Source organism: Amphiprion ocellaris, chromosome 8, assembly GCF_022539595.1.
Source record: "Amphiprion ocellaris isolate individual 3 ecotype Okinawa chromosome 8, ASM2253959v1, whole genome shotgun sequence".
NCBI classification, from domain to species: Eukaryota; Metazoa; Chordata; class Actinopteri; family Pomacentridae; genus Amphiprion; species Amphiprion ocellaris.
The window spans coordinates 11,338,765-11,366,679 of NC_072773.1; the positions used below are offsets into that span (position 1 = coordinate 11,338,765).

The 27,915-nt window shown below is 41.1% G+C and overlaps 1 protein-coding gene across 1 annotated transcript; it reads left to right on the forward strand.

Annotated features, from left to right (window-relative positions):
• The first annotated feature begins 771 nt into the window (after window positions 1–771).
• spen (spen family transcriptional repressor) lies at window positions 772–26,921 on the forward strand. Its single transcript, XM_023264497.3, has 15 exons — window positions 772–1,189; window positions 4,464–4,784; window positions 10,867–11,481; window positions 13,904–14,061; window positions 14,165–14,365; window positions 14,445–14,596; window positions 14,715–14,840; window positions 14,998–15,111; window positions 15,198–15,311; window positions 15,418–15,518; window positions 15,608–23,432; window positions 23,585–23,929; window positions 24,037–24,231; window positions 24,623–24,781; window positions 24,909–26,921. Exons 1-15 carry the CDS (start codon window positions 1,107–1,109, stop codon window positions 25,038–25,040), a joined length of 10,641 nt encoding a protein of 3,546 aa, XP_023120265.2. The 5' UTR covers window positions 772–1,106; the 3' UTR covers window positions 25,041–26,921.
• The last annotated feature ends 994 nt before the right edge of the window (window positions 26,922–27,915 follow it).

Genomic DNA, 27,915 nt, shown 5'->3' on the forward strand with positions numbered 1-27,915 from the left:
CATTCTTCTTTCTATAGTTTCTTTATTTTTATCATTCTCTTTCCATATTCCTAGGGTGACACCAACAGCCGAAACCAAATTCTTTGTATGTTGTATATGTGCTTGGCCATTAAGGCTGATTGTGATTATTTAAATTGCTCTTACCTGTGTGCAGGTATAGACTCTGTTTAGATGGAGGAGGATCAACTTACTAAATCCTTGACTGAATTTCACACCAGTAATTGTTTTACTGATGTAAACTGTTAAAAAGTTTGCAGAAAAATGAAGCAATTACAATGACTAATAGAGCATCAGTAATTAGTCCATCCATCCATGTTTCCAACTGCTTATTCTGTTCAGGTTGCAGCCCAACCCAGTTACACCCTGTAGTAACTATTGATCTTTACTCTTTTTATGGTCAATGACTGTCAATGAACTATTGAGCCCAGAGAGAGTAATCCTAAATTATCTGTTCATTTTCTAAAATGTGTCCCTGTGGCTCATTTGATAATTTTGGGACAATTTTTTTTCTGCACATTGCTAAAGCAAAAAATGCTGGCCAATATTATAATAAACCAAACTTGGTCTCATCTTCTTTGACTGTATGCAAAGTGCCTCACCTTGCCATACTTCACTGACAGTGATGGGATCCTCCTGTGAGTCAAAGCTTCTCAGATGTCAAAGCACCACCATTCAACCAGGGGTTTTCTCACGCATGCGCAGGGGTGGAAGACGATCTCATCGGGGAGAAAAAAAGAAGTTCACACACAAAGCCACGCCTGCGCGGTGTGCCTCTCATTACAAACGAAGTTGCTGCATCTTTTTAGGAAGCTACATGCTTTCTTTCGACACCCAAAGGTCGCATGGTGTCAGGGACGCGCCTAGTCACGGGAACAGACCGGAGCGCGTTCGTGAGGTGCAAGATCGCGCTTTAACAGTGAAGAGTATCAAACAGCGTGCGGGGATCCAACCTAATGGTTTACATTGGGTCACAACGACCAGTCAATGATTTGCGCCAAGTGTCTTTCTTCTGTCCAGCGTTTATTTTGCAGACCTTTTGTATTTTGCACAGGGACAAACTGACATAGCAAACTCATCTGTATGATCGGGGAGCAGGAGCACACAGTATGGTCCGGGAAACCAGACATTTATGGGTGGGAAATTTACCCGAAAATGTACGAGAGGAGAAAATTATTGAGCACTTCAAGCGGTGAGTACAAATGTGTGTGCGTGTATGTGTGTGTGTGCGTTTTGTAATGTAACGACGGGTGCACGGCCAGCATCTCTCTCTGTTGTGTCACATTTTAGTGAAGTCGGGATGAAGCAGGAGGTTCCCCTGTAGCAAAGTCCCATTTGGCAACTGTGCTGTCAGCTAAGCAACAACGTTGTGCTGCATCTGAGCTGAGATGAGAAAGAAAACGGCTAGCACGCCTCAAGCACCTAGCTAGCGGACATATGCTTTTGCCATTTTGACACTAACTTGTCGGCTAGGTGATAACTTTACCCGTCCTTTCCTCCTATGTGCTCGTCCATTCCCACCAGGAGACCAGTTGACTCTAAAGCTGCCCGTCAGAAAGCACATTTTCCTGTAGCCGAGCCGCTGTCAGCTACAATCAGTGTAAACAAACTTCAGCTACCTGCCGAGCCGCTGGCCGTGGACGAGCTGTGCATTTTACACGCTGCATCTTTGGCACAAGCTATCGCCGTGCGTTTGGTGTCTCTGGGAGGTTCTGCTGTTTCACCTGACTCTCAGTTCGTCAGGTAACTGCCTCCAATCGGACAATGTGCACAAAGTGTGGCCAGTTCAGCCGTGCAGCCGTATAACAGAGTGCAAGAGCAGATTTATTATTTTTTTACCTCCATCTACCAGCAGTCAGAGGAACCTGGAAGGTGACGCGACATCAGGCTGCAACACTGTAGCGAGCTGGCTGAGATTCAACGGGCTGCTGTAGTCCACCAATGTGCAACATTGTAGGAGGCTGCTTGTGTTTACTTTGTGGAACACAGAAAATGGTTGTCTTTGCCACATTCAACCCGCGGTGCTTCCCGCACAGCCTGCAGCGTGATCGAGGCAAATCAGACAACATGTCCACATTTTAATGCGTCTCTTCTCACTCACGTTCATTCGTACTTTGCGTTTGGGCGGTTGGAGCAGACCAAACCCCTGCACCTTTTATGGGCTTTTAGCTCTTTGTTGTCTTCCTTGGGCTGAAAAAAAATGTAAATATGATGTGTGTGTGTGTGTGTGTGTATGTGTGTGTGCGTGTGTGTGTGTGGCTATCACGGTTGTCTGCGCGCTCTCGCCTCTCTTTTCGGGGCTGTCAAGGAAATAGCAGCTCGGTCTCCGTTCATGTGTGCTGGAGACCAGACTGCTGAAAACATCAGTCTACCTATATGAGCAACGTTGCGTTTTTTTTTTTCATTCTTTTTTTTCATTTTTTTTAACTGTGTAGGCGTCGCCACATCGGACAAAAGATGCCAAATTACCAAAATTACCAGATTAGCAACAAAATCACGCAGCATACCCCAACATGCGAGTGTATAAAATACAGAATGTGATATTAATGCGGTGCTTGGCGCTCCTTTGTCTTCTTATTTACGGTCGACCGTTGCAGCGAGAGAACTACAAACATGTCTGATTCATGCAGCCTTGCACAACGCGCAATAATGGGCTACCTATATAGTGTTTTATTTTTTTTCTCCATAAAGCCGTGCGTAACGTTATGTTTGGGGGATGGTGACTGGCAGCCTGTCATTGCATTAGCAGAGGGGGAAGCTGTGCTGCCAGGGTCCGCGTCTCCTGCTGCCTCAGCTCCGGCGTTAACCCAGAGGTAGTCAGAGTGTGCAGGTGCATGACAGCCCGATGTGTGATAGAAGTCATTGAAGATGGGGGACGGCAGAATGAGTAAGCAGTGTGAACAGCTTTTCTAAAATGGCGTCGGGGGCTGTTCAGTGTTGGGAACTGGCGTGCCAATAAATTTATAGGCACCCTCCTGTCTCTCACAGCAAAATCACACTCCTCAGGATTGGGAGAGGCGGTGGGGCTCTGTGCAGGACGATGATAGCAGGCTTTGTAATCCTACACTGGGCTTGTAAATTTTGTGTAAGAGGCTTCCCATCAGTCAATTGAAGCATCACTTAACGAGCTATTTTGTCATTTACAGGCTTATTAACGAAACAATGGGGTGCTTGCCCTTATATACATCTATTTAAAACTCCATTATACCTAAAGCAGCATTTTTTTAACTCTTAGATGCACAAATGGGTAAAACAAAAAAGACCTGTGTTCTTGCTGTCTTTGTAATGAAAAGTTTTTATCATTTCATATTCCAGCCATTCCTAAGAAATACATGTTTTTAATATCATTCCATTAAAATTTGTAAGTTACCCTTTATACTTTTGAAGAAATTGTAATATTTGTATTACTACCCCAAGCTCTTTACCACTGGTTATATCATACAAGAGGGGATGCAGTGGGGGGACGGAGAGCAGCAGTATCTAGAGGAAAAGAGTGGGAAAAATGTCAACAAAATGAATGCTGACATTCTTCTATTGCTGTTCTGTGTAATATTCTTCTTTTTCAATTAGCAAAATGTTCAAAATCTGTTATAAAGGGAAAAATAAACATATTTGAAACATGAAATCATTCTTGTGTGGACAAAAATACAATACAAAATATAATACAAATGATTATTCTTTATCAAAATGGCAAAAATGGCACAAAAACACAATGATTCTTACACGGGTCGTTTTTGGCCCACTTGTGAAAGAGTGTAGGGTCCAATCACTCATGTATCTAAGGGTTGAAACTCCATTATACCTTAAGCAGTCTTTTTTAAAAATAGGGAAAAGAGAAGAATAATAATGTTGTATGTAAAACTACACCAAAGGGGCCACATAAATGTGTAAGGCATTTTTGAACTGCACCATCAGGAAATGTCACATCTCTTTGTATGCTGCCTACATTTTCTCTGCACACTTTCCAGCAGCTATATGCTTATAGAGCACCTTCCTCCTAGAAAACCTGCTATATGCATTTATTAACGTGCCAAGGTTTCAAGTCCAGTTGCTGGGTTACTGTTGCCTTGTAAGAAAGTACCACAGAGCGGAAAGTAAGAGCAGCAAAACCATGTTTCCTCCCACCCCTCCATCCACACACACACACACACACACACACACACACAGACACACGCACACGCACACACACACACACACACACACACACACACACACACACACACACACACACACACACACACACACACACACACACGCACACACACACACACACACAATTTCAGTGCTATGTAATTTGATAAAAGCATCCGCATTTGGGAAATTATTAATTAAAATATTAATCATGAACATTTTCATCAAGAATTCAAAGCAATGCCCTTGTTTTAAAATTCAGAAAACCTGATGCAGCATCTTTGCCCCTGCAAACCTATAGTGATCCCAATGCTTTTGTTCTTTTTTGTCCTCAGATATGGACGAGTGGAGAGTGTCAAGGTCCTGCCCAAGCGGGGTTCAGAAGGTGGAGTCGCAGCCTTTGTGGATTTTGTGGACATTAAAAGTGCTCAGAAGGCTCACAATGCAATCAACAAGATGGGGGACAGAGACCTGCGCACTGATTACAATGAACCAGGCACAATTCCTAGTGCAGCGAGGGGGCTGGACGATAGTCTGTCCTTAGGCTCTCGTGGCCGGGATGTATCAGGGTTCACAAGGGCGGCAGGGGGGGCCGTGTATGGGCCCCCCACGTCGCTTCACAGCAGAGATGGACGCTATGAACGCAGACTAGACGGGTAAGTGGACAAAGTTTCTCTGAAGGCAGGGGGAACCGTGGTTTCAGATAAACACCTTACCTCCAAGCATCTTTCCACCACCTATTCATTTACTGGTTTGGGGTTTAAAGAGGAGAAAAAGAGTTCATGATCAAGAAAATACATGTAATCGAGATCCCTTGTAAGGTAAATTCCAAATTTATACTTACAGGTGTAAACTGAGATAGGCTCTAAAAGATGTTTGTACACAGGTGTATTCCTTATTTTGATGAATAGTCAGTGCTGGTTGGGGATTATCTTTGTGAGTTTAAGGTTGTCTTTGAGGTGGATGTATCATTTGCGGAAAATACGGGGCAAAGATTGGATATCGTAAAAATTCCCAGGATTATTGGAGATTGCTGGAGAGAGGGAGAGAGAGAAAGGGAGAGAGAGAGAGAAAAAAAAAGAGAGAGTGGTCAAGAGGCCATCCTGGGATTCCCCCTAATCTGGAGTTACGTTCCTTGCTCGCTGGATTAATATCACCCAGTTTTCCTCATGTAACAAAACTACCAAGAGCACACATTATATGTATAAGACACCATTGTCTGGATTAGTCTAATTTGGTTTTCAGTTATCGTGCACACCTTGTGGAGGTGTTCACTTTTGTCGTGGGCTGGATTCATGTGGATAACCTACACAGGATATTTATTCCCCACTGTTGGATTAACACGGGCCACACACCCAAAGGATATGCTATCATGCTAAAGGTATGGGTTGCTTTCTTGGTTCTTTGTTTTTTGTTGTTGTTTTATTTGGGATTATATCTAAAATCAGGGCATTACAAATTGAGAGCTGGGAGACCTCTACTGGTGATCCAACTCAGTAGAGTCAACAAAAACAAGTGAGCAAAGACTTTTTTTTTCTGCCTATTTTTGTGGAGATTATTTTTTACTTTTCAACGACCAAGACTTGCAGATTTGCTGAGGACCAGCCAGGTCTTCATTGGATTGTACAAATCAAAGAAGAATGCTGGAAATTGTGACTGGAATATTGTACCAGCCTCACAACTGGAGATAACCTACCTCATGTCTGTGGATTACCTCATCCTTTCCTGAATGTGGAACTATAACTAAACCTTGGATATAATTACGCACAGAATCAAGTTGAACTATGTTGCACCCGTGAACTGCATTTGTCATTGACTCAGCCAAGGCATGGACAGCATGGAGATCATGGATACAGAACAGACATGAAAACTTGTAAGGTTCAGAACTGGTACATATGTTCTCCACTCTCAGCCTGAACAGTTCTACTCAAACCAAGAACCTGGATTACTCTTGCGAGACATCTTCTTTATTGCTTATCTGTCACGCTCAGATTTCCCTCCCTCTACCGAAGGAATTTGTTGCTGTTCACAGTATGACCAAAGTGGAATGTGCAAGACTTAAAAAAACAAAGATCAAAACTCAGTTTCTCACACCTGTTAATGCTGTCGGGGAATCGGCGGTCAGCTGACTGAAGATGGGCTCCTGGATATCATATATTTACTCTACTGGACTCAATGATTTTTTTCCACCCACATATTTTAATGGATATATGAACTATATACGACATTTTCCAGCATTAAGACACCCTAACTTGGATCTGTACAAGGCCAAGTTTGTTTTCACTGTTTTTAACTAAATTGGACACTCCAGCTCATCAATGCACATGAGGTCTCTTGCCCTGTGGATGAGGATTACGTTTTCTAACATTTTTGCTAACCGTTTTTTCCCTCTGCTACTCAACGTTTTTGTCCATTTTTTTGCTCACAAAGTTCTATCTCCCTAAATTGTATTTGGAATTATAGGTCAAGTTACCACTCTCTCAAAAGGTTGGTATGTCCTGCCCTGTGTATTTTAGCTGTCCTCTCTAACCCCCTAGTTTGAACCCCTGTCTCTCTCCATTTTCCCCACTAACTGAAGTAGCTGGTGCATCGACTGTTATTATGACTGCCTATATGTCTATATGCAGAAAGTTGTACCTTACCTTGTATTGTTTTCCTTTCTCTTCCTCTCACCTAACCCCACTTTCAGCTCGTGTCCCCTGCTCTTGTTTTTTAATAGATCCATATTGCAGATGTTATTCATGATAAATGATCATATTGTAAAATGTCCCCCTTTAATAGGCAAAACATTCCCAATATAAGAAAAAGATTGAGCTCTAGAATCTTAAAAACTCTTCTAAAGTTCAAATATTTGTCATATTCGCAATATCTGTAGTGAAATGCAGATGTGGGATTGTCTGGCGGATGTGCTAAAAGGCTAATGTGCAATACCAGAAGAAGAGTAAAAATAAGGATTAGGAAAAAAATATAAATTATATAAATAATTATCAAATTAATGTCTTACGTTTTCTAATTCAAATTTCATAAAATACATAGTTCAACATCTTTTATGACCTAAAAAGGTTAGTTCTTTCAACATTAGATAATTATTTATGATTCTCAAAATCAATTAATGATTTAAATATTTTGCAACATGTGCTGGATCTTCTACTTTTCCCTGCTGTATGTAATTTTAAATGTTTTTGAAAAAATTTCAGACAAAAGGTAGTATAAAAAGTGAAAAATCTGCTACTACTGTGTTGTGTTCTCACCTTGCACTTTGAAAAATGTTCTCTGCTTTCTTTTTATGTGACAGGAATAGAATCTGAAAACTGTAAATCTTGTCAAGGAGTACAGACTCAAAATTCGATTTTTATGCATAAACGCCTGAGAAATATAATAAACGTAATAGCATTTATATGGCATTTTAGATTAGATACATTTGCAATATTAGATTCTAGAATTTCTCTACCATTGTTTTAACTGTGGTGACTGGTCCCTTAATTCAAAACTTTCTTATATGGTTGCAAGTAATGTTGCAAGTCAGTGAGCAGGATTGGTTCGTGGCAATACTGGGTGTGCACTATTGTTGCATTAGTGTGATGAATTACCTTCATATGGAATTCATTTACTGGATAACCAAAAATGTATTTTTTTTAACATTTGGTTGCTTTGTTTCCAATTTCTCTTTCAATTAGGTTAGGGTAGATTATTTTATCATAGCACATGTCAGCATGGTTATGTAGAATGGCACACATCTATGGAAAATTTTAGCAGTATTGCTAAACCCTTGCTCCATGGTTTGTTTTACTTTGTACGGACAGCTAGGGGCTCAGCAACTTTCGTTAATTTGTTTGTTTGCATGGCAAAGGGATATTTCCCAGATAACTACTTGAAATGCATTTAAATGGATTTGCACGTGTTGCTCCAATATGACTGAACCACTACATAAGGCACCTATTTATCATGCGGCTGGAATCAGTTCCCGAAACAGTTGATGTGCTTGGCCTACACCAGAGTAGACTAATAATCAAACACTGATAGAAATTCCTCCAAAAAGTCTAACCAAATTATTTTTAAGCTCTATGAATAATGCAGAACCTGATTTGTGTAAAGTGAAATTGAAGTGAAATTGGAGGGTATCTGTTGAGCAGTGAGCCTGTACCACCAAATTAGCATTTTCGAGAGCATCTAGGGGTGAAGGTAATCCATCAGTTTCACAGCAGATGTCTTTATGCCATAGATGTTATTCATGAATCCAGCACACATAATGATTAAATCAAATAAGCTGAAACAGAATTTGCCCCTGACCTGATGTACTTTTATGTATAGTGCAGTAAAATTAAGACATCCCTGTCTCCTGAGCCAATTTAGTCTCAACATCCAGAGCAATATGTACATTCCATACAGTCTTTGTTCTTGTGCACCATGTTAGAAAAACTTAATGCAAGACTTTCATTTATGACAGACAATATTGTGTGTGTCTTAAGGTCATATTGATGTAAAATGTTTTATGATGAATATTTACAGTTTGACCATATCTCAGTAACATAGAGCAGAGAGAGGGATTTTTAAGAAGGGTTTATTAGTTCACATGGTAAGGCTTAGGGGATGTCTTCAGCCTATTAAAATTCCCTGTAAGATGGCAATAAAATGTGAGTGTGAATGTTCATTGAAATTTATGGAGAATAATTATTTATTTATATTTATTGTAAATATACATAACACATTTTTGTCAGATGTAAAGGCCAGTTGGGCATTTTAAGAAACTGATCTTATGGATCATTTACCAAATAGCTTTTCAGGACATCACAGGACACCAGTGATGCAGAGGAAGATGCTTGTGTCATATATCTTCAGAGAAATGTCAGGAGCAGTCTTCTGCAGCACCATGTGTATTCTGGTTGGTTTCTAAAGCTTACTGAGGTGCATGCACAAAAGATTATAATCTCTTAGATGTTTGGTTTGAGTCAGCTAGACTAGACTGGCTAGACTAACTATACACTGAAATATTTCATACACAAATCCATTTTCATATGAAGTGCTTGACAAATTCTTTTGTCCAAATCAACTAATAGAACAAATTGTGGGAAAACACTACACCTCATGGCTGTAGACTAAAAGAAAACTGGGAAATCATGTGCAATTGCAAGTCTAAAATATCTCAATGAAGGGACAAATCACAAACATTTGCTTGAGATTCAAGGCCAAAAACATTGTGTTCTCTTTTGTATTGTATTAAAAAACTAATCAACTAATCAACGTCTGCTGCCAACTATAACTATAACTATAACTATATATATATATATATATATATATATATATATATATATATATATATATATATATACACACACAGATATATACAGATATACAGAGAGAGCATGTAGTAGCTTCACTGCTCATTCTCACGCAAGATAACCCTCAATTGAAAGAAAGCTTATACAGTCCACTGTAAATACATACGCACACAATCTTGACTGTATAGTCGTGTTGCACGGGTTGAAAGATCTACTATGTTTTTTCACTTAATGATAAAAATATCTGAAGGTTGTGGCTTGTTTTCCACTAAAGTCCCACTCTTTCTAGAAACTCAGTATTTTTCCATGCTTGTGTTTGAACTGGATAAAGAATAAAACACAGTCCCTTCTTTAAAGTAGCAGTATAATGAGCATTTGTATTTCTTGTTGTATTGAACCGTGTTCTGCCCTGTGTTGTAACATCATGGCTAATTTGCTGATTATAATTTGATCTGAATTCAAAAAGTGGTAATTGCTGTCCTGTCCTGCTCATTATGGTGAGTTTGGTAATAAAACTGTAATGACATAGCAGCTGAATTACCAAATTAAATTCTGATTGCTTTATTCAGAAAGAGGATGTTCAGGTCTGAACACAATGTCCTTATTAGCACAATTTCTAATGTGCATCTTCACAAAAGATGCTTTGAAGTGCTTTTTTCGGAAGAACGAGTGGTGTCAGATTGTGTAACATTATAGACAATTGGCTTGTCATAAGTCACCTCCAAAAACCTTCAACAAAGCCACTGAGATGAATGATTAAACGCTTCAATAAATGCCTTTTGTCATAGTTGCTACATGTTGCAATCTATGAAAGCATAATCTGTCAGTCCTTTCAATAAATATAATCTTTGCACAAGGCTGTTGCATTCTCCAAATAAGCTTTAAAAGAAGCTGCAGATTTCTGTTCTCCTATGTACCAAATGCTTGCCTTTTGGTCAAAATCTTAGTGTCATACGCTGACTGTGTTTTAAATACTTCCTACTGTGGAAGTAAGTACTTCTTTGATGCTTCAACTGAGAAACTGTTAATAAAAACACATCTGCATCCCCCCTAAAAAAAGACAGTTCTAAACATAATAAGCTTAAAGCTTGTGTTACCACCTCAGCATTCTTATCAATGCATGAAAAACTGAATTTTTGTAGTAGTAATATGTTGCCCGCATGGTGGTAAAAGGAACAGATAAAATATTCAATTTATGGTGCATATTTGTCTTGACCAGTCAGTATTTAAATCCCCTTGTAGTAATATGTGTACGCCAGTACAACATTCTCTTCTCTTTAGATTCAAAAATCTGTCTTAAACCTCTCAAAACACTGCCCCATCTTTCCCTTTGTCTAATTATGACAAACCCACCAGAGACACCTAATAGTTTTGTTTATCCACTGTTTAATGTCAGCAGCTATCTTTAATGTCTTAAATGTACCAGTGCTATAACTTGCTCTCTCTTCGTGTTTGTTAGGACTGCTGAAAGTCGAGATCGGGCGTATGATCACGGTGCCTATGGACATCATGAGCGTGCTGGTAGCAGTTTTGACCGTCAGCGGCACTATGAAACAGACTATTATCGCGATGCAAGAGAGAGGACTCTTAGCACAGCTGGCAGTGGGTCTGGCACCTCCAGTGGAAGCAGTACAACGGTGTCATCGGGAGTCGGTGGAACTATAGTTAGCGCCATTGCTGGAAACACAGGAACAAGTGGATCCACAGGAGCAACAACGGGAGGAAGCGGAGGATCTGCATCCAGTGGGGTTGGCTTCTACCGCTCCCACAGCAGGAGCCCCTGCCGCTTTGAGACGCCAGAGCCTCGCTATGAGTCTCGTGCTAGAGAACCCTTTACTTTGGCCAGTGTGGTTCACAGGGACCTTTACCGGGAGGACAGGGGTCGACGTGGGGAACGGTCGTACCGCCACAGTCGTAGCCGGTCTCCACACTCAACGCATTCGCGAAACCCCTCACCTCAAAGACTGGTGAGTCAGGCTGCTCGTCCTCCACGCTCCCACAGTGGGTCGGGTTCCCACAGCCGCTCCTCCAGTTCAGACTCAGTCAGCAGTACCAGCAGCAGTACAAGTGGCAGGTGAGTGAAGCCTAATCTCACTGACAGGATTTCTGCTCTTGTGCATGGCTGTTGTTTACATTTGGCATCCCAGTGTGTGGCGGTCTGGATCTAAAATAACTGCTATACAGGCAAGTGAACTGAGATTTCACAGAATATTACTGCTTTAATATATGTTTAATATGGTCTTAAAATAACACCCTTTCCCTAGCATACATTTATATCAGCTGTATTGTTCCACATTAAGCTATAAAACTGTTTTTAAGTCAACATTAGTTTTTCCAACCATTCCAGATTTGTGCAAGATATGTGCGTTTCATTTCTGTCATTGGTAAGCAGGGACTTCTATCAACAATGGTTTGTTGCTCAGCATAACTCTGTGTGGAAGCAGTTCCAGGACAATATATCTCCTATTACTTTGTCATTATATCTGCTCATTCTGCAGTCCTGTATCATATTTTATGGGAAAAGAAGCAAAATATTCAAAGAATAGACATTTAGATCTTTGCAGACAGTTGCCCAGAACAAATTACTATCAATATTTGTAGAATCTGATCATTGAACAGGATTATAAAAGAACTTACATGTCCAATGACATGACCTAATTTGGAACACCGGGCTGATTTTTTTCTGTTTTCAATACTGTTGTACTTCTTAAGGCTCCACCCAACAAGTATTTGCACATTATAAAAATCATTTTAGAAGACACACTGCGACAGAGTATGTATGTGCCTCTTTCTTCTTTCAAGGAAATTCTACTTTGCCCTTTTATATAATCATTAGCAAAGTTGTCAAATGACGATGTTGTTGACTGAGTAGTCAGTTGCTAGTAGGAGTAAAAGCCTAGAAAATGACCTTTGATACATGTAACTGCTGTGATGACACACTTTTGTGTTAAAATTTTAATTGATTTATTACCACTCTACATACTTTGGACTGGGCTAAGGTGCACTTGACGTAGTCTGTAAATTAGAACCCGTAGCACAACTCCTTTTAATGTGCTTAGTTTTAGTTTTCAGCTATCTTGCCTTTGTTAGAGTTGTTTTTGTTTTTAATATGCATCCATTGAAAAAATACTGTCTGTCATCCAAAAAACACATTCTATGAGGTAGTTTGAAAATATAATATAATATAATATAAGGGTTTAGTTGCTAGTAAGGTCTTAGACACCCAAGCACTAACCAGTCAGGTTCATACAACAGCCAAAATTAATACTGTAATTGCACTGGATATATGTAATTCAGATGTTTTCCAGGCATACTGTGAGAGTGGTTTTAACTCCGGCATTAGAAGCAGTTGTCTGTCATCGCAAACTGTGGCTGTTTGTTTTGTCGTGCCAGTGAATCTGGTTTCTTTAGAATTTGTCATGGTTATTTTGTGCAGAGCTGTGTCACCATCATCCATCATAATTAAATGTTCATCTAAGATCCTAGACCTAAAAAATAACAAGATTGGAATAATCAATTTTAGCGGAAATGCTCAGTTTTAAGCATGTCTTTCCATGGGGATTTACTATGTAAATTTCCTTTACCTCTCTCCAGTTATTTATTTTGTGTCTCACTGCATCACCTTTGGACACAGTAGAGTCCACAGCTCTGAACGACATGTAGCGACACATGTGGTTTGATGAGGAAGTGCTATGGGGGGAATTTCAGGAGACGGCTGCTATATTTTTCTCACTGCCTACCTCTGGTGTATGGGTAATGACTCCCCCCCTCCGTGAGATCCAGTTGGAACTGGAAATTTCTGGCCAGTGCTGGCTGCCTGCCCACTCCCACAGGCCAGGCTCCGTCAGCAGCACTTCCGGGAGTGTCTGAGCACAGGCGGAGAAAGTGAGAAGGAAACAAACAGCAGAGGGCCTCGAAAGCTAAGACAGACATGGGAATCGTTTGAGAAAAAAGGTGGATGAGGCAGCCATGCATTTGCCACTTGCATGAAAATCCATCTTTTTGCACTGATAACCAGATGCACCACATGAATATGAAATGGGGAATAAAGGGGTGTGTTTCCCCTTCGCAATAGAGAGACACTGCATTTTTAAACGGTAAAAAGAACCTTTCAAATCACATGTTATTTAACAGTCCTTCCTTGTTTGAAGTTTAGATGAAGAAAAACACACATTTTTCCACCTTCAAGTCAATGTTTATGAAAAATCTAGTCATATTAGTAGCTCCTGACAAACTGAAATATAGCATATAACATGCATTACATGATTTTTCAGGGGCAGATCATGTAGCTTGAGGGAGTAGCACTCCAAAATACAAGATCTCCTTTAGGTTTGTTGAAATTTGTCTGGATAAAATATTAGATCATATGAAATGATAATTTTAATATATTTTAACTATTTCTTGGTTACATTAATGCAACAACAGGACACAAATAACCACCTTTTTACTGTACATCTTTGATGTTAAAGGTAAGATGCGTTCTTCTTTTACTATAGTGATTCCAGCAGCAGCTCCAGTGACGACTCTCCAGCACGTTCAGTGCAGTCTGCTGCTGTTCCTGCACCCTCAGCACTTCCTTTATCCTCCCTTGACAAGGATGAACCACGTAAAAGCTTTGGCATCAAGGTCCAAAATCTTCCTGTGCGCTCTACAGGTTAGTTGTGTGGTACTCCAGCAGTGTGTGATCACTTGTTTTTTAATAACATGTTACTTTTTAATTTTTTAAATTAATGGTACGTGTAATTTGTTTACTTCAGATACAAGCCTGAAGGATGGTTTGTTCCATGAATTTAAAAAACATGGAAAAGTTACATCTGTACAAATCCACGGAGCTTCAGAAGAGCGCTATGGGCTTGTCTTTTTTCGCCAGCAAGAGGACCAAGAGAAAGCACTTGGAGCATCAAAGGGGAAGCTTTTTTTTGGCATGCAAATTGAAGTCACAGCCTGGAATGGCCCCGGTAAGTTTTAATCTTGAACTGTTTTTGAAGAAAACATGTACATTGTCAAATCCAAAAGCTCATGCTCAGCACTTTTCAGAGACAGAAAGTGAGAACGAGTTTCGGCCCTTGGATGAGAGGATTGATGAGTTTCATCCAAAGGCCACACGGACATTATTCATTGGAAACCTGGAGAAGACCACTACTTACCATGACCTGCTTAACATCTTTCAGCGGTTTGGAGAAATAGTGGTAGGTTATTGATGTGAAGTAGTTGTAAATCAGGCTGTGTTCAGTGGTTTCAATGCTGCAAACTTTGAGATGGTCATGCATACTGACAACATACTTTTTGTTTTCATTGTTCCCAAAGGATATTGACATTAAGAAGGTGAATGGAGCGCCGCAGTATGCCTTTCTACAATACTGCGACATTGCGAGTGTCTGCAAGGCCATTAAGAAGATGGATGGCGAGTATCTTGGTAACAACAGACTAAAGGTGAGACTTACGTTGATTTAATTGCAATTATTACTTTACACCACCAACACATTCTTGTCTTTCTCAACCATACTTAGTATTATGAATGAGAAGTATTTCTAGAAACTGTTTTAAAGATAAAATAATTGCTTTCTGACATTTTATTCTTTTTTTTCAGCTGGGCTTTGGAAAGAGTATGCCTACGACCTGTGTTTGGTTAGATGGATTAGCATCAAACACAACTGAGCAGTTTCTTACTCGTCATTTCTGCCGCTATGGACATGTTGTCAAGGTATTCCTGTTTTATTTTATTATGGTTGTCTGTTGTTTACTTTGTGGAACCTTGGACTCTACTTTTCTTTCCTGTGTGGTTTGCAGGTTGTATTCGACAGGATGAAAGGAATGGCCCTTATTCTTTACAACAACATTGAATATGCTCAAGCTGCTGTCAAAGACACAAAAGGATGGAAGATAGGAGGCAGTAAAATTAAGGCTAGTTAAACTATAGCTTTGCTCTGAAATTATGTCCTCTAATGTCTATGTTCTCGGAGCTTGATAAGCTGTAACATTGCAACTCATGTACATTTATTTTCTTCAGGTGGACTTTGCAAATCAGGAAAGTCAGATGGCTTTCTATCGTTCAATGCAAGCATCTGGGCAGGATATTCGAGACTTTTATGACATTCTTTCTGAAAGAAGGTTTGTGTAGTTTACTTAAAGAACAGTAATTTTACCTCTGTACTATCTAGTACTAAAGCTAAAATAATATTTTCATTATTTCTTGACAGGGATGATCGACGAACTCAATATGAGTTTCAAGCAGAAAGACAATATTATGAGAACGTACGAACACCAGGAACATATACCGAGGATCCACGTCGTAAATACCCTGCTAGAAGCCGGGAGTTCTACAGTGAATGGGACCCATATCAGGGAGATTACTATGATGCACAGTACTTTGAAGACCCTCGGGAATATCGGGAATACAGAGCAGACCCTTATGAGCAGGACATTCGCAAATACAGCTATTTGCAGCGGGAACGTGAAAGAGAGAGGGAGCGCTTTGAAACAGATCGTGGACGTGATCATGGGAGGAGGACCATTGAGCGTAGCCAAAGCCCATCTCACATTACCACTCGTCGTCCTGCTAGCCCCACTGCATCTCCTTCTCTCTCTGAGAGGATACCAAGTGATTCAGACCGACGTATTTGTTGTCGATCCTCTGAAAGAAGCGGCAGCTGCAGTTCAATCTCTCCACCCAGATTTGAAAAACTTGAAAAGACACGTTCTGAAAGGTATAATAAAATTGAAAAACTTGAAAAAGAACGAGTTTTTGAAATTGAAAGAGCAAATTTGGTTGAAAAGGACAAGAGGACTGGACGAAAAGATCGAGGGGACAAGGACAAAAGTGAGAAACAGAGGTTGAAGAAGCTTAAAGTTGCATCACCTATTACCCAGGCCTGTGAGACGGAACCTGAACTTGACAGAGATGTTAGCCCAGAGTCTGTTCTTCGAACTAAGACCAGTAAAATCCCAAAAGAAAGCTCAAGCAAAGGCAGGTTAGACCTTCTGCCATGTGTGGTGCAGTTAACACGTGTTAAAGAAAAGGAAGGAAAACTGATTGGCCACGCTATCCAAGAAAAACAAATACCAAGAGGTGGGAGTGACAGTCCTAGGTTGGCATCACCTACAGCTGACCAGAGGAGTCCTCCATTCCGCACAGAATCATCAAAAGGTGACATCTCTAAGCACGGAAAAGTGCCCAGAGACAAAAATGTGCACAGTTTAGTCGAGATCACTGACAAGGATGGTAAAATCAAATCTAAAAAACATGGGAAATCCGAAATGGAATTTGACAGTGGTGTATGTGTGGATATTGACCGTTTAGCTGCAAGGAAAAGGCGTTTTGAAGATTCCGGGAAAACGGACCGACAGAAGAGAAATAGTGAAGAGGACCTCGGTAGACCTGGACTTTATAAACTATGGAACAGTACAAAGGAGACAGATATGGATAAGAATCTTTTGCTAAGAGGTTTGCATAAAAAAGAGCACCACAAGGATAAATGTGTCCGGATGGTTACAGTTAACAGTCCTAAAGATGGACGAGACTGTGAAAGCAACTCTATAGGCCTTCCTCTGCAACGGCAGTCACAGCTAGACGAGCTGCCTGAAGATTCTACAGATCAGCTAGACTCTCTGTACCTCAGAATGGATTTAGAGGGCTCCAAAAGTGAAAACAGCTCCAGTCACATAAAGATGTCAGATGATTGCAGCCTTGATATGGATGAATTAAAAGAACAACAGAAACAGAGTATGTCTGAAACTGAACAAGGGAGGGTGAAATGTAGAGACTCTGATGATGGAGAAGAACACTTTGTGCACATTGACCAGGCTAATATTTGCACAATACAAAATGAACAGAGTCGATGGCTCCGATCCAAACTTGGCGATCCTGAAAAGGTACTCAAGTTTGAACATCCACCAAGTAATGAGACTCATGATTTTGAAAAGGATTATGTCCTGCATGATGTTGGAAAATCCATTCAGGATATGGCCAGTGATGACTTTACTTGGTGTAAACGAAAGAAGTTAGAGAATTTTGACTTTGAAATACTCAGAGTAAAGAGAGAGCGCACCTTTGCAGTTTCCCAAAAGGTGAACGAAGACATTTACAGTATACCATCTTCAATAGGAGCTGGTCAGTTTTCTGAAAATGAAGACAATGAAACTGTCCAGATATCTGTGTCAGGTACAAACAAAGTCAGAAAATCCTCTCCAAAAACAGATGATAAGTTTTCACACACAGAGTCATTGAATAACAGCTTGGACCTGACAGGCAGACATTTTCAGTCATCTGACAACGAACTCCCGAAGCGTAAGACATCCTTGCTTGGATGTGATGAAGAGTTAATGCAACATTGGGAACGAAGGATAAAGTCTGATTCACTCAGAATGGAAATGACATTCCCAAGTGATATCTCAAAACATGAAAGCATCCGCAAACGTCTTGGCCAGGATTTGGAACCTGGTGAAGTGCAGTCTGATTCAGATGATGATGGAGAAAACAAACATATCTCTCCCAAGTCCAGTAGTTCTTTGTCTTACATCCTCAGGGATCGTGACGAGAGGATGACAGATCTGAAGCTCTCAGGCTCCTTGGAAAAGAACAGGTTTTACTCATTTGCTTCAGATAAAACAATAACTCCTGATACAAAGGCCCTCCTTGAACGAGCCAAGACATTGTATTCATCAAGGGAAGATAACTGGTCCTTTCTTCCATCGCGCTTTCCAGCCTCCCACAGCTGTTCTGATAAGGACAAGGTAGAGCTAGCACCTCGACCTATTCCTTCTTGGTATATTATAAAGAAAAAGATTCGTACTGACTCTGATGAAAAGCTGCATGATAAAAAGGAGGAACTTAAGCCACAGGACCAAGAGCGTCAGGAATTGTTTGCCTCCCGTTTCCTGCACAGCTCAATCTTTGAACAAGATTCTCGCCGTTTGCAGCATCTTGAACGCAAAGATCAAGATTTAGAAACTGGAAGTGGAAAACCTTTTACCAAGCCAGGTGCTACTGAGGCACAGCCTGAACCTGGAGGAGGTGACATCCCACAAGAACCCATAGTCCTTTTCCATAGTCGGTTTTTGGAGCTTCAACAACAAAAAGACAAGGACCATTCCCCACCTGACGCTGAGAATGATTCAACAGTAGTGGAGATTAAAAGAGAGGAAGTTCAGAATTGTGATAATCAGATGACTGATAAGGAATCTGAGCCAGTACTAAAGGCTGATGACAAATCAGCCACCTCTCCTATAACTTGGACAGTTGCACCATTTGTGTCCTTCCCTAAATCACTGTCTTCACCAGAAAAGAGAGAAGTTGTGCCTCCATTGTCTGATCAACCTGTGTCATTTGTCAAAGAGGAGAAAGTGGAGCCACTTCTTGAAGTGTCCCCATCTCATACTCTTCCTATGGAAGACTTCAAAGCAGTTGCTCCCAAACTCACCATAACACCTCCAATTGTCCTTTCAGAACCAGAACATGACACTGAAACTAAAACAGAACTAAGTGAAACCAAATTGAAAAGTGGTGATAGTTTGACAGTGGGACGTAACTCTGTTGTGGAAGATAAGCCTCCCACTCCTGGTGGTTCCTTAAGTGGTTTTGAAAGAGAGACCACTGAATTTGCTTACTCAGCCTGTTCCAAGATTGAAGAAAAATTTGAAATTGATAAGACAGAACCTGAAATCGAAAATCAGGAAACAAAACACTTTGAAGAATCTGAAAAAACTGAAACAGATAGTGAGGCATGTATGCCACAGCTAGAGGCTGAGAGAAAACCATTACCAAACCGCAGACAGCCCAAGAGTAAAAGGGCGAAACCTCTGTCAGTATTACGTGCTTCACAACCTTCTCAAATTGTTGCCGCTGAAAAACCTGCGACACGAAAGAGTGAACGGATTGATAGAGAGAAACTCAAAAGGTCCTTATCCCCTCGAGCAGAAACACCAAAAATATCATTTGAGTCTAAAACCCCATCTAAGTCACCAATACATGCTTCAGATTCTGAACAAAACCTTGAGTCAAGTTTGATCCATGGCAGAACACGTCGGAGAAATGTAAGGTCAGTCTATGCCACGTTACACGAAGATGACCAAGGTGGCAAAGATGTGGTTGAGTCATCACGCTGCATGCGCAAACGTGGTGCTGACAGAGAACCAATACAGCAAGAAGTTCAAACTTCTACCAGTGCCAGGCGAGGACGTCCCCCTAAGAGAGGTGTTAAACGGAATGAAGATGCATCACCAGTAAAAGGGGATCAGAAGAAAATGACGGAAGAAGACTCAGAGGTCAAAGAGGCCTCAAGTACTGTAGAGGCTGTGAAAGCCTCTGAAGGATGGCGTTCCCCTCGTACTCAGAAAGTTCAACAAACACCATTAACTTCATCTGCTCCAGTTAGCAAGAAAGGAGGTAGAATAGACAAACCATCTGGAAGCACAACAGTGGTAGCTGAACAAGCTGATATGGCAAGTAGTGATGAGTCTGATCTTAAGCCTAAAGCTGATTCTGAATTGTTTGGCAAGCTACCAGAAAGAGTGGAAAATGCAAGCTCACCAGTGCATAGAAAAGAAAAAGATTTTAAAGTGTCTGGAGGAAAGAAATCTGCTGATGAAGATATTGAAAAGCTAGATACCAGCTCCTCAGAGAGGAGACAACAGACTGAAAAGACTGTTAAAATAAAAACACCAAGGTTGAAACGAAATCCCAAGCAGCTCACTGAAGAAAAATCACACAGTTTAAAAAATCTTGAGATCCGTGTAAGCGTTGATGATGTAAAAGGTTTACTTCGTTCAGAGCATGAGTCTGAGACTTTTGAAGGTGCTGCTATTACAAAAACCAAGACAGTAATACAAGTCAGTGAAGGAACAAAGATAATAGGCTTTCCAAAAGAATCCGAAGAGCTGAGTGCACAGGAGAAAGAAGATATGCTAGCTGAATCTGAACTACCTGCTGACCCAGCTGCACTATTAGCACGACAGATGGAACTAGAGCAGGCAGTAGAAAATATTGCCAAACTAACAGTTGAACAACCTCCTCGACCGTATAAGGAACCACCGTCAGGGCAACCAACTACACTGCCTCCTGTCGTGGTCGAACCAGAAGGTGAGGTTGAGGAGGAGAAGCGGGCAAATCCCGCAAGTGAAACTGAACTTGCAGCTGCCATTGACTCGATAACAGCTGAAGAAACATGTGGAGATGCAGATGGGTTCACATCCCCTCCTACTTACACTGCTCTCATTCCTACCCCTGAATCCCTAATATCCTCCTCCTCCAATGAGATTATGGAACCTGAAACACACATGGTGATCAACAATATACTTGCAGGGGACTTAGATGATGGTCCTCTAACACCAAGCCCAAAAGGGCCAATGACAGAGTCTAAGGCAGCTGAAGAACCCATTCTACTTGAAACACCTAAGAAAACTGGCAAAGTTAGAGCCAAAACCCCGAAGAAGTCGAGAAGTCGTAAAGGTGCAGCTAACAAGAAAGGGGATACTGCTGAAGAGGTTACACAATCAGAGCCTTCCCTGGTAAAGTTACCTGAGTCAATCCCAGAGGACCCAGAAACCATTAATTCAAAAGCAGTTACTGTTACAGCTGGGGCAACTGCAGCAGCTTCTGTGGTCACTGCTGTTGCAACTTGTAGGCGTGATGTTACAAGTGCTATAACCGTGGACACGCCCAAAGAGGCAGAGCAGCCAGAGGTTGAACAGCCTGTACCTAAAGAATCTGCATTTCATTCAGGCACTAGCAACAGCTCCAGTTCTAAAAAGCATTCCCAAGCAGCAGAACCATGCACTCCTACATTTGCTCCAGCTGCTCACCCACAGCCTGTATCCCAGTTTAGTGTACCCCTGGTGCGGCCTGCCAAAATGCCACTTTCACCTGACTGGCCTCAAAGATCTGAAGAAAGCAGAATCTATGTCGCTCCTTCATGTCATGTCACAGTGGTGACTCCCTCTATACCAGCATCAACTTCACTTGGCACTACTTCAACAAATCCCCCAATGCCCCCTGACACCAAGGCCTCTGATATTGATCCTAGTTCTAGTACCTTAAGAAAAATCCTAATGGAGCCTAAATATGTATCTGCATCAAACAGCAATTCTATTCCTACCACTATGGTCACATCTGCTTTGCCAGATCCTTCACGGATGTCAGAGAATGAAAATCCCTCTGATACAGTGGTTTCAAGACAGTTACATCCTGAAGAGAGACCACCATTACCACCTCAGCCCACACACCATAAACCATCTCCATTGACAGAGTCCCAACAGAACTGTGGAGACAAAACCCAGCATACAGTTATTTCTCCTGCTACCTCAGTAATAAGTCGAATTCCAATGCCTTATGATACAGAAGAAGCTCCACGAATTTCCCTTAGCAACCGAAGCATTGGCCTATCTATTCCCAAGCAAAAATTTAGATCCAACTCAAATGAGAATAATCGCTGCCATGGCATGGATATAGAGGGTAGTGCAAGAGGGCGCTCTGTCGTTGAAACCGCTCCCTATAATGCAGGTGCCAGTCCTGGCCTAAGAGTCATTACATCAGAGGGTGTTGTTGTACTGAGTTACTCGGGTCAGAAAACCGAAGGACCTCACAGGATGAGAGCCAAAATTAGTCAAATTCCGCAAGCCAGTGCCGGTGATATAGAGTTTCAGCAATCTGTGTCTAAATCTCAGATTAAGCAAGACCCACTTATCACATCGTCTCAGTCACCTACACCAAAAGTAGCCTCAACTCCCTCAGCTTATGGGCACACAGGGGTTCTTTTGACTGGCCAGTCATATAACTCTCAACCAGTTATTTCCAGTACCAAGCAGGAGAGTCTTGGATGTGACAAATCTGAAGCTCCATATCACACAGCATCCCAGGGTGGCGTAGTAAAGATGTTTCAACAGCCAGTTAGTTCCCCCCAAGTCTTGATGTACAACCAAGCTGTGATACAACAGCAGCATGGTAAGAGAGGGCTGGGGACAGAACCTCTGCCAAAAAAGATGGACATTGGCAAAACTGTTCAGCAGTCTAACCTTAGCCCAGTCATGAGTCCTCACCACCCGTCATTGTCTGGAACCCGCATGAGCCCTAGCCCTGGCATTGCAAATGATCGGTCAACTCTACACCTTAAGCAAGAACCCCAGTCTCCACGAACAGCTGTTCACTCTCCTTCACCCTTTGTCAAAGCCTGTCCTTCTAGCAGTTCGCCTATTGGAACGTCTGTTGTTCTGGGTCATGGCATGCCACCAATGTCTACTTATCATTCTAGTATGCATCATTCACACTCAGAGCAGTCCTCTGTCATAATTCAACCACACAGTGTCACTCAGTCAATGAGTCATGAAGCCAGGATGAACACCCCACCAATGTCTGGGATAAACTATGGAAGGCGAGGTGACTCCCTTTCTTCACCCCACCCTGGGCCGCAGCGCTCAAACACACCGCAGCCTAATGTCATTCGTGATATGGTACTACAGTCTCATTCCAGTCCCCAAGGTCCAGTGTCAGGTGGAGGTAGCAACAGTGTAAGTGAAGAAGACCCCAGACATTTTAACCAAGCCCTTAATAGATCTTCAGTTCCCCAGCTCCAGTCCGATGTAATGATGATTCACAGTGATCACAGAGGGCTCCACCCAAACATACGCATGGACCAGTACAGAGATATGCACCAGCGCATCCTCATGCACCAGCAATTGGGAGAACACGCTGCTGTGGAAGCAAGACAGTCACGCAACTCAGAGACGGGAGCAGCATCTTCAAGCAACATTGCTGGGCCTTCAAAGAGTCCTATATTGGGGAAGAACATTGAACTTTCAGCAAAAGAACCTCTCAAACCACCAGAGGGAAAGCTGATACATTCAGCATCCAATGAAAGTAGAATCCGGGGAGTCCATGCATCTAGTCCTGTCATGGTGTCTCCCCACCCTCATGGGGTTCAGCTGATGCATGCTGGAGGTGCAGGCTCCTTTCCAGTTTATCGGGACTTGCGGGGCTTCCCATCCCAGTTTCCAGGACACAACCTGGCTAACCAAGGCATTACATCTTCACAGGTTAGTAGATATATTTTTATTATATGAACAAATACTTGATAATTTTTCTGAAGCATCAAAGTATAATTACATTTTTAGGTTAAGGATCATATTTATATACTCATGCAAAAGATGTATTGATCTTTAAAAGTGGTATTTGTTTTCTTAATCAGGTCCCTCCTGAGCCTGAGCTGGGTAACAGGGGTAAAATGTCTCAGTCACACGGGGGAGGAGGTGATTCCAAGCCTGAGAGTTCCCATCTTCGCCACGCTACCTCTTCGGACCTCTCACACATTTCCCGAATAGCAAGGGATACGGTCTCGCCCTCATACCAGTCTCCTTTGATGTCCCCTATGGGTCTTACTCACAAGCCAGATCTATCTTTACAGAAAGGCCCTCCAGCATTCCTACCTACTCCTCCTCCAGCAGTACCCCCATCGAGTTCACTACAGCCACGGCCTGATGCTAAGCTAGAACATTCAGGACATCGTTCCATTGACATGGTGCAGCTTTTGACGGTAGGAAGATTGATAGACCAGAAGTGCACATGTACATGGAATGCACTTTCAAGACAATACCAATAATATAATATGCTTATTAATGCTTGTTGTGTTCTTTTGTGCAGAAATATCCTATTGTATGGCAGGGCCTGTTGGCACTGAAAAACGATCAGGCTGCTGTCCAGTTGCACTTTGTTTCTGGCAACACCATGCTGGCCCAGCGTTCCCTGCCACCCCCAGAGGGAAGTTCTCTTCTCCGCATTGTCCAGAGGATGAGGCTTGAGGCTTCCCAACTGGACAGTGTGGCTCGCAGAATGACTGTGAGTGCTTACTTTTTATTACTTCTGAACAGCTCAGTCTAAAACTCCGGTAAATTCTGCAATTCTACGGTTTCATTTAGCAGACACTTTTATCCAAAGTGATATACAACTGAGAGTAGATTCAACATAAGCAAGGATCTAGTCAAGATTAAACAACCTGATCAAGTTCCATAAAACAAGTTCAGGTGTGATAATAAGACCGTGGTGCCTACAGGCAGTGCAGACATAATAGGACGTTTTATTTTTATTTTTTAAACATAGTTAATGAGTCATCAGTATGAAGAATTAATCAAAATACATGGATTACACCAAATTACAATAATGCAGTTATCTTTGTTTTGGGGTTTGTTCTACATTTACATCTATAATCAAAAAAGCTTTCCTCTGGCAGGTGGAAAATGACTACTGTTTGCTACTGGCTCTACCCTGTGGTCGAGACCAAGAAGATGTCCTTGGTCAAACCCAAGCTTTGAAAAGTGGCTTCATCACCTACCTGCAAGCTAAACAGGCAGCTGGTATCATCAATGTGCCCAACCCTGGCTCTAATCAGGTTTGTGATCATTTCAGCTTCTTCTGTTTTGCCTTCTTCGTGTTTAACCATGTGTCACAATGAAGTACTGTGTCATAAAGATGTTGTTCCTTATCTCATCATATTTTTTTCATCTTTGCATATTCAGCCAGCTTATGTGGTGCAGATTTTCCCACCCTGTGAATTCTCGGAGAGCCACCTTTCACGCCTGGCCCCAGACCTTCTCAACAGCATCTCCAGCATTTCCCCTCACCTCATGATTGTTATTGCCTCTGTTTAATTACTTTTCACTTTTTCCGAAACAAAGCCAACACCAGCCCTTTTGGACTCAGCCAGTTTGTAAACTGGAATTGCCTCATATTTTTATGAGTTTGACTTTTTGAAAAATCTAATTTAGCATGAACTCACCTTTTCTCCTTCACTTCACCAAGTCCTTAAGTCACCCAGTGATGATGAATTCCAAAAACTCTACCTTTACGAGGAGGATATGAAGAGTCGAATGGGGATTTTTGATGATCATTTCTGATTGCTCATTTCATTTTTGCCATTTTTGGAGGTGTTGTGCATAGCCTTTTCTAATTCATAGCATTCACAAAGCTATGGATGGAGACCTGACAATGGGATATTTTTTACCTTCATAAAAGTGATTGTGATTTCTTTTTTTTTCTCCTTTTTTAAGATGATGTGAGAAGTCATTGCACTATGTTAAGCAAAAATTGTGAACTCTGTACAGATTTGAATATACAATGATACATGTTATGGAATTATTCTCGTGATCAGTCATGCTTGTGCAAGATAATAGAAAATCATTGCCTGGAAAATGATCAAGAATCATTTCAGCCTGATCAATCATCCTGCTTTTGCTCCGTCACCATCAGCAAATTTCTACTTCATTCCCGGACTCAACTCTCCATCCCGAAGTGTTCCCTGCCCCAGGAACTCGTGAGGGGACGTTTAGAGTTGTACAGTTTACACTCAATGCCTCAACAGGGGACTATATAAAGAATATTTAATTTGTTTATTTTTGTTTGCATCTTCTTTAAGCCTAAGGGTATTGTGGACAATTGTGAAACTGTAAATATTATAAATATTTAAAGACTGAAGCAATGTGGAGAGACCAAGTGAATTATTTTACAAGACAGATCATCAAATCTTCTTTCTTTCTTTCTGAAGGGGCAAGAATGGGAAACAGTGGGACGGATCTGTACGGGATCCCTGAGTGATGTTCTATACATTTTTTTAAATTGATTGTGCCAAAATGTCTTTTGCATATGCTAAACACGCGCAATGTATCTGAAACTACATTTGATGGGAACCTATTTTCATATGTGACTTTGTATTTGTCATTCAGAGGACAGACTTGATTCCTTTTTTTAGTATTGTTTGTCAACCCAATTCTGTTACTACAGTGCTTTTACATTATGAAAGTGTAGGAACCATTGTACTGTAGGGTTGCATTTCTTTTACGTATTCCTGTTTTCATTCTCCCCTATGTGGTCCTGTACTGCCCCCTGCTGTCAGAAAATCACTCAGTTTTTTTTAAAGACTGCACCCTGAGGTTGACGCTGCCACTTTGTGCAAGATGTGCCATCGCATGCTTTATTTTGCAATCTTAAGGGGTGAAGTAGGATCATAAAGGCAAAGAATGTGACCTAAACTTGACATCATGCCGCTAATGGATGTGTTTATCATCTGTCTCCATCCCTCCCCTTAACTGTCTCCTTGAGCCAAGCTGTAAATAATAATGTCCTTTATCTGTGCTCTTGTGTATTTTTCCCATTTATAATTGTCTTTCTTCAGGGTCTTTATTTTTGTTTTGTGCAACAAAACAAAGCAGTCTGAAAGAGACAGGAGATGAGGTGTGTGAAACCGATGCTGAAAGTAAAACCATGCTTGTCAGTTTTGTGGTGTAAATAGTTGTATGACTGCAAGCTGAATAGTCTCATGGTTATGTTGAAGGCACTTATAATTTTTGATAAACAAATGAGAAGAAAATACAAAAAAAAAGCCCAATCTTAAACAGTGATTAATATGAAAACTGTCTTTTGATCAATCTTCATTTTGAGTGTATTTTGCTGTTCCTCCATGAGGACATTTTAAACTGTAAAATAAATGGTTGTTTAACTTACTTCTGAAGATCATTAAATGGTCCGTAACTCTGTGTTTGTGCTTTTGTGATTTGTGAAGCTGAAGATACTCTGATGCCAACTGGTACAAAAAAAAAAAAAAAGATTTCTCTTACTGCAATCTATTATCTACAAGCTACAGGATCTAGTCTGTTCAGTATCCTAATGCTTTAATTGCATGCTTCAGCAATATGTTGAAACATTTTTAAAGAGATGCAACAGATTTAGTAGTAAAAATTCTTTGCTTGGCAGATTATTGCTTATCACAATCAGTGCTGCAGTCCTTTCAGCCGTCTGAAGATGTCAGTATCTGACTAAAATACAAATTGCGGTTCCAGCCAGGGTGCAGTTTTAGGAGCTTTCATCAGGCTAACTGCTAAGAAAACAGTTGCCATTTAAATTTGCACTGAAAATGGTTTGTTATTAGATGTTTTGATCCTGACTTTCCCCTAACATAACTAAGCTTCCTTGAACACAGTTATCCATTTTCCCTACATTTTTAATTGGAATGTGTCAAAGAAAATGAGCTCTTTAGGAAGAAGAATTTGCTAAGAACTAAAAAAAATACTTCTGTGAATGTAAGTTGTATTGTTTTTGTTTACAGGCAGGAAAACGCGAGTTAAACTCTGGTCTGCCACAGAGAGAATTGTGGATCTTGTATGCATAAACATGTCTGTCCAAACACTGGCTTGTTGTCTCACTGTATCTCACTGTATCTCTCTGTACTGTTGCACATATTGGGGAAGAATACTCAGATCATGTCCATTTGGATTATGATTATAAACAAGTGCTGATGAAAACGGACGTAAGCATTTCTACAATTAAAAGCAAAACAGGTGTGCACAACAGAACATTCAAGATTTTCTAGCTATACACTTTAGCATTGCGTCAAATGTACAGAAGTGTGATAATGTTTTTGATACTTCAGGTGAGTGTAAGACTGATCAAATTAAAGCAACAATGATTTAAAAAAACTCAGTAAAGGAGTCCAGATTATGGCCCCCACAGAGGCTGATTTCAGCACCTGTG